Source organism: Chrysemys picta, chromosome 4 (assembly GCF_011386835.1).
Source record: "Chrysemys picta bellii isolate R12L10 chromosome 4, ASM1138683v2, whole genome shotgun sequence".
NCBI lineage: Eukaryota > Metazoa > Chordata > Testudines > Emydidae > Chrysemys > Chrysemys picta.
In genome coordinates, this window is record NC_088794.1 from 118,609,553 (window position 1) to 118,617,545 (window position 7,993).

A 7,993-nucleotide genomic window follows, 5' to 3' on the forward strand; every position below is an offset into this window, starting at 1 on the left:
GTTTACACATTCAGCAGTAGAAACAAGATGTATGATAGGATACTGTACATGGCTCCAAGGATCATTAGTGGTATTAAAAGAAACCTCAGGGAGATAGCTGCAGGAGATCTCTGTTAAGGCTCCAGCTTCACTTCCACTTTCCACTTTCTCCAGGGCTGTTGGGTCTGGGAGGGCTGTGGAATCAGTTGGCTTGGTTTCACAGATGGGGGATGTGGATGTGGAGGCACTCATGAGATGCTGCTTCACTCAGAGCGAAGTTCAATATGTGCCGTCAGATGGTAATGGCTTTGGGTCACTATTAACTAGCGGTGGGCGTTGAATCAATGAACTAGAGGAAAATCTTGCTCTCCCTTACCATTGTCCTGAGCCACCCACTGTCCATTTTTAAAGCATTGTAGGAAATTATTTGCCCTCCTGCTATGTGTCTGTATAGCAGCATTAATGAGCTCAGTGATTCTCATTTTTGCTCCCTCTTTTCGGTAGTGCAATTGTTTTGCCCTTGATCTGCTGTCGAGGGGGACCAGTGATTAGCAGGCAGAGGAAGCGGAAGGCTAAAACCTCTCTCTTTAGGAAAGCTAGGAGGTCTATCCAGCCAACCATTAGAAGCTCATTACTACAGCAATAAAAGGATTGATCCCTTCATAAAGCTCCCTCAGAGCTTTAACAATTAACCCACGTGCAATTAAATGCTGGCAGCATAAAGAGCCCACCGATAAATCAAATTTTTTATTTCTGAAGGCAAGAGGGATATTAATACACCACAGCATATGGAATTAATATAAATTAGGCACTAATAAAACAAGTCACTTGAAGCAATGCTGCCATTGCAAAATTTTGAATGACTAACACTGCAGACTTGCAGTCAATTCATTGCATCCAGGCAGGGAGCAGGTCGTCATCACATAATTTAACTCACAGGAGACTGACCTCAGAGAGGGAACAAATCTGATTGGCAGAAAAAAGGAGCCATAGCTGGAGGTAGTATAGCTAGAACAGGGGTTTGAGAACCATTTATTATAATTTATTATTTGTAGTGCGGGAGAGCCTCAGAGCCCCAGTTATGGACCAGGAGTCCTGACTTTGTAGACCTGGGCTCTGAGACTTGCAGCTGCAGAATCTGGCTCGTTGTATAGACACAGCCTTTATCACTAGGCCAGACACCAGGATGTGGAGTTCATTACAAACAGTGCACATGCACTCCAGATAGACCAGTCCGTTTAGGATAATTGATACTTACATTTATTGAGTGAGGAAGCAATCACAAGTCAGTGTTTCAGCCAGAGGGTCTTTCTCCAGACCTACCCCAACTGCCACAAAAAAGTTGTTTAAATGCAGCCTTTTCTTACTCATTCCTAGTGCTCAACCACTAACATTAAACTCTTCTAATTTATTTATTTATTTCCCCGTTTTGAATCTCACAACGGTCATGGAAATAAATGTGTGCAGTTATTTCACTGTGTAATAATTTGCTTTCCCCATTTCCCTTATAATAAGCCCCATCAAAATCCAATTGCTATTGTAGAGTCCCTTAAATTACTCAGTACCAAGAAGCTACAGTAGAGATGGTCAAAAAATATTTTGTTTTCTTGGGTGAAAAAATTATTTTGTTTTCTTGGATGCTTTTGTTTTTTTCTTCAGGAAATTGTGAAAAAAATATTTTAATTTGATTTGTGCAGAAATTTCCATTTCAATTTGAATAGAAACTTTGGTTTAGGTTAGATTTGAATAAAAATAGTGTTTGGTTTCCATTTTTAAAAATAAAACAAAAAATACAGTTCTGAACAAAATGAAAAATGTTGTTTTGAAATTCCTCATCAAACTATTTAAGCCAGACCAAGAATTTGTAGTGAAAAAACAAACAAACAAACAAACAAACTATTTTTGGCAAACCCCAGTGGGAAAATTTTTCAGTCACAAAAATTTCAACCAACTTTGATGAACAGTGCTGTGGCTATAGGGGAATAACTATGTGAACATTATTATGTTTTCTGTACAACAAGAGCAAAATGCGCTTTCAGTGTGAATGACTTATTTCAGATTCAGGGGGGAGGAAAAAAGACAAACAAGAAGGGACAAAATTAAATGTAAGCCATTCCCTGACACTAGCCTGTGGAGGAATTGAAAAGGGAGGTGGCATTAGGCCATTCCTCTGTTTTTATGCCACCAGGGAATCCCCCTTTCACCAGAAGGATTCGTAAGAGATCAATTCCACGAGAGGGCCCCTGAGCACTGACAGTACCTATGTACAGGGATCATGATAAGGCCTGAATGTTGATCAAGAGGGTAAGAGACAGTACTACCATTGAGCTAAACATTGAAATACACCATAATGCACTGGATATAACAAGGCATGCGTTTAACAGCAAATTCTGTATTACAAACCACTGCACATGCACAAAGGGGCTGAGTTATGGTTGCTGTGGGAGTCATAACTATGAATTTCCTCACTCTTGTGCATTTACATTCCTTTCATACATAGCATGCATTTAGGTGCAACAGCCAGTTTGTAAACTGAACAAAATCTTTCTGTAAGCCTAATGTGGCGGTGAGAGAGAGGTGTGATAGCAATGGGCATCCAGGGAAATCATAGCGCCTTTGGAAGGAGAGACAGGGAATGAATCCCTTCTTGAAAAATGTGCTGAGTATAAATGTCTGGATCATGCCATTCTCATGGACCTTTATGAGGCCTTGTCTACACTACGAGAGTAGTTCGATTTTACTTGCATCGAATTTTTGTAATCGATATTGCAAAGTCGAGCGTGTGTGTCCACACTAAGGACAGTAATTCGACTTTGTGCGTCCACACTAACGGTGATAGCGTCGACATTCGAAGCGGTGCACTGTGGTCAGCTATCCCACAGTTCCCGCAGTCCCCTCTGCCCATTGGAATTCTGGGTGTAGCCGGCAATGCCTTCTGGGTAACAAAATGAGTCGAGGGTGCTTTTGGGAAACTGTCGTCATCCGTCCATCACTCCCGCCCTCCCTCCCTGAAAGCGCCGGCGGGAAAACAGTTCGCGCGCTTTTCCAGTCATTGACAGCGCGGACGCCACTGTACACCGAGCATGGAGCCCGCTGCGACCATCGCTGCAGTTGTGGCCGCTCTCAACGTCTCGCAGCTTATCATAAAGGTTTCCCTGAGGCAGATGCAGAAAAGTCAGGCAAGGAGGCTACGGCACCGCGGTGATGTCCTGAAGTCTGAGAGTAGCACAGACCTGTCAGAAAGCAGGCGACCCAGCGCCGAGGACATCACAGTGGCAATGGGTCATGTTGATGCCGTGGAACGGCGATTCTGGGCACGGGAGACAAGCACTGAGTGGTGGGACCGCATAGTGCTGCAGGTCTGGGATGAATCCCAGTGGCTGCGAAACTTTCGCATGCGGAAGGGAACTTTCCTGGAACTTTGTGAGTTGCTGTCCCCTGCCCTGAAGCGCAGTGACACCCGGTTGCGAGCTGCACTGAGTGTACAGAAGCGAGTGGCCATAGCCCTGTGGAAGCTTGCAACGCCAGACAGCTACCGGTCAGTCGCGAACCAGTTTGGGGTGGGCAAATCTACCGTGGGGGTTGTTGTGATGCAAGTAGCGAAGGCAATCGTTGATGTACTGCTGCCAAAGGTAGTGACCCTGGGAAACGTGGAGGCGATCATAGATGGCTTCGCAGCGATGGGATTCCCAAACTGCGGTGGGGCCATAGATGGAACTCACATCCCTATCCTGGCACCGGACCACCAGGCCACCCAGTACATTAACCGAAAGGGATACTTTTCCATGGTGCTGCAAGCACTGGTGGACCACAGGGGACGTTTTACCAACATCTACGTGGGATGGCCGGGCAAGGTTCATGACGCTCGTGTTTTCAGGAACTCTGGTCTGTTTAGACGGCTGCAACAAGGTATTTACTTCCCGGACCACAAAATAACTGTTGGGGATGTGGAGATGCCTATAGTCATCCTCGGGGACCCAGCCTACCCGCTAATGCCCTGGCTCATGAAGCCCTATACTGGCGCCCTGGACACTGAAAAAGAACTCTTCAACTACCGGCTGAGCAAGTGCAGAATGGTGGTGGAGTGTGCTTTTGGCCGTCTCAAGGGGAGATGGAGAAGCTTACTGACTCGCTGTGATCTCAGCGAAACCAATATCCCCATTGTTATAGCAGCTTGCTGTGTGCTCCACAATCTCTGTGAGAGCAAGGGGGAGACCTTTCTGGCGGGGTGGGAGGTTGAGGAAAATAGCCTGGCTGGTGATTACTCACAGCCAGACAGCCGGGCGATTAGAAGAGACCAGCGGGAAGCGCTGTGCATCCGGGAGGCTTTGAAAGCAAAGTTCCTGAGTGAGCAGGGTAACCTGTGATTTTATAGTTTGTGTACTGAGAAGCTAAACCTGCCCCCGTTTCTTTACCCAGGTAATGTTGACTATCCTATCCAGTTACATACCCCCTTCACCCCCCCTCCAACACACGTGTCGAAATAAAAATAGTTCTACTTTGTTAAAGCACACCGTTTTCTTTAATACTGTTTTAGCGGGAATTTTTTAAAACTGGGACGCAGACTGTGGTGCGGGGCGGGTCTAGTGTTGTGATGCGAATGCAGCTTCTAAACTCAAGGATTGACAGGCTCCGCTGCGGTGGGATGCTTGTTTCAACGGAGCCTGTCACCCCTCCTGATCGGGACTGTGTGTATGGGAGGTCTATTTGACTTTGTGGCAGGGGGAGGACGGTTACAGATCCCATGCTGTGTGGCTCTGTGATCCTGTCTAAGGACCGGCGCTTAAGATCTGTAACTGCCCTCCCCCGCCACAAAATCACAGAGCAACCCACCCCCCCCAACATTACATCAAAACAACCTCCCAGACTAACCGGGGCAACTAGTCACTGCATCACTGCACTGTGTATGTGCCCTGCTGCTGTGCCTGCCCCCGACTATGTACCCTGCCAAAGGAGACTGTCCTGTCCAATTTCCAACCCCCTTTCCCCTCCTCCTCCAAAAGAACATGATTGAAACAGTAGTTAACAGAAACGAATTTTTTATTATCAACTACACATGGCATTGGGAGGTGAAACTTGGACGTGGGCTTGTGTCAGGCGGGAAGGAAAGAACTTTTCAAATTTTGGGAAATGAGAGCCTTCTGCTACTAGAGCTCTCTGCAGGGGTGGAGTGAGAGTTAGCAGGGACTCTGCCGCCTCTCCTTCTTTGCACTTTGGGTGAGGTGGGTATGGGACTTGGTGGCGGGGGAGGGCGGTTAGAGATGGACTGCAGCGGGGCTCTGTCCTCCTGCCTCCGTTCCTGCAGAACATCCACAAGGCGCCGGAGCGTGTCCGTTTGCTCCCTCAGTAGTCCAAGCAGCGTTTGAGTCGCCTGCTGGTCTTCCTGCCGCCACCTCTCCTCCCGATCCATGTTGGCTTGGTGCATTCGGGTCAAGTTCTCCCGCCACTGGGTCTGCTGTGCTGCCTGGGCTTGGGAAGAGGCCATAAGCTCAGAGAACATGTCCTCCCGTGTCCTCTTCTTCCTACGCCTAATCCGCGCTAGCCTCTGGGAGTGTGATTCCAGGCTAGGTTGTGAGACAGTCGCAGACGGGGCTGTGGAAATGGGAAAAAGGGAGTGAATTCCTCTGAAAGATAAATGTAGTTGTGAACAAAGAACATAGTCTTTCTCTGTGAACAAGACCATGCACAGCACCTTTCACATGCGCACTCAGCACAAGGTCGAATTCTCGGCCTTCGCATTCTGTGCCTGGGGTCTTGAACAGCACATTTGAGAAGCGAGGCAGCACAACGGAATTTCTGTTGCAGGCAGACATGGTAAGCCGTACACTTGTGGCAGTTTAAAACTTTTATATTACCACTGGCCTCATTTCACATTTAAATCAATGTCAGTCCCTGCTGCCAGCAATCCGGCAAGCGGGAACTCTGCCCCTGTCCCACCCCCTCGCGGCTGTCCCCGGGAATGATCCCTTTCGGCTGCCCCTCTCCCGCCTCCACCGCGTGGCTGCAAACCAGCGGTGACAGTTCTGTAAAGGAACGGGAAAGCAGTCCCAACACTAACATTCCCCTACCTAATTAAAAGCAGGTCACCATGGCCGACATCACCCTGATGAGGATCTCCGAGAGCGACAAAGAGAGAATGCTCCGGGAAAGCCTCCAAAGACCAGGGCCGTATGCCGCCCTGCTGTGCAGAGCAATGATCCCCGAGTACCTGATAATCTCGTGGCGCGGCAACGTGTCGTACTTCGGAGGACCCAATAAGGCCGCTCTCCCCAAGAACCTCATGCAACGGCTTTCAAGTTACCTCCAGGAGAGCTTCATCGAGATGTCCCAGGAGGATTACTGCTCTATCCCCGCACATATAGACCGCATTTTACTGTAGCTGCAGTAGCAGGGAATACACAGTAGAGCGGCTTGTGCAGGACAATCACTGAAAACCGGACATTGCTAGATTTCTTTTCAAAACTTGCACTGCCCCTTACTAAACCGTTAAGCGCCTAGGGCACACTAATCATGAACAACCCATTCTTTTAATTGTTAATATTCCTGTTTTGTTAAAAATAAATGTTTAGATGTTTACAACACTTACTGGCTGATCCTTCACCAGATTCTGTGTCCGGGGTAATGGCTGGGGACGCTTCGTAGGGGATCTCTGTAAGGGTGATGAAGAGATCCTGGCTGTCGGGGAAATCAGCGTTGTGAGAGCTGCCAACTGCCTCGCCCTCCTCATCTCCTTCCTCATCTTCCCCGTCCCCTAACATGTCTGAGGAACCGGCCGTGGACAGTATCCCATCCTCAGAGTCCACGGTCACTGGTGGGGTAGTGGTGGCGGCAGCACCGAGGATGGAATGCAGTGCCTCGTAGAAACGGGATGTCTGGGGATGGGATCCGGAGCGTCCGTTTGCCTCTTTGGTCTTCTGGTAGCCTTGTCTCAGCTCCTTGATTTTCACGCGGCACTGCGTTGCATCCCGGCTGTATCCTCTCTCTGCCATGTCTTTAGAGATCTTCTCGTAGATCTTTGCATTCCTTCTTTTGGATCGCAGCTCGGAAAGCACGGACTCATCGCCCCACACAGCGATGAGATCCAAGACTTCACGATCAGTCCATGCTGGGGCTCTCTTTCTATTCCCAGACTGCACGGCCATCACTGCTGGAGAGCTCTGCATCGTTGCCAGTGCTGCTGTGCTCGCCACGATGTCCAGACAGGAAATGAGATTCAAACTGGCCAGACAGGAAAAGGAATTCAAATTCAAATTTTCCCGGGGCTTTTCCTGTGTGGCTGGTCAGAGCATCCGAGCTCGCACTGCTGTCCAGAGCGTCAACAGAGTGGTGCACTGTGGGATAGCTCCCGGAGCTATTAGCGTCGATTTCCATCCACACCTAGCCTAATTCGACATGGCCATGTCGAATTTAGCGCTACTCCCCTCGTCGGGGAGGAGTACAGAAGTCGAATTAAAGAGACCTCTATGTCGAACTAAATAGCATCGCAGTGTGGACGGGTGCAGGGTTAATTCGATTTAACGGCGCTAACTTCGACATAAACGCCTAGTGTAGACCAGGCCTGATTCATTTTATTTTCCAGGAGGCTACACAGAACTGTTGTTTTTATTAGTAATAGAGCAGGATTTTAAAAAATAACTTTTCATTTTCCTTGTAGCTTGTGTCATCAGAAGCATGTGAACCAATTCAATAGCATCCCTGCCTTTGCACCTCTCATAGGCCCCAATCCTGCAAACACTTGTTCACACAGTAACTTTTCTCACTTTAGTAGTCCTTGCCGAGGGCCATTCCCTCCAGGGGCTCCCTCAAAAAATATTGCGCCTCAAACGTAATAAAAGTGACATTCCCTGGTTAAATGCCCATCTTTTCTCCTTCCAAAAGAGTGAATCAGTTCCTTGTTCTTTCTCTCATCCCCAGTTCCATCCGTTCAAGACTCTATTTCTACCCCATTCCCTGCAATTTATCAAATCCATCAATGCTTCCATCCACACCCCTCCCCACATGCCCTCTTTCCCAG

At 48.2% G+C, this 7,993-nt stretch overlaps 1 protein-coding gene across 1 annotated transcript; it reads right to left on the reverse strand.

The window, feature by feature from the left end:
- Positions 1-5,001: 5,001 nt before the first annotated feature.
- On the reverse strand, positions 5,002-7,288 carry LOC135983179 (uncharacterized). Its single transcript, XM_065593474.1, has 2 exons — positions 6,566-7,288; positions 5,002-5,571 (listed from the first exon to the last, which is right to left on the reverse strand). The coding sequence occupies exons 1-2, from the start codon at positions 7,140-7,142 to the stop codon at positions 5,096-5,098; spliced, it is 1,053 nt and encodes a 350-aa protein (XP_065449546.1). The 5' UTR covers positions 7,143-7,288; the 3' UTR covers positions 5,002-5,095.
- Between the last annotated feature and the right edge of the window lie 705 nt (positions 7,289-7,993).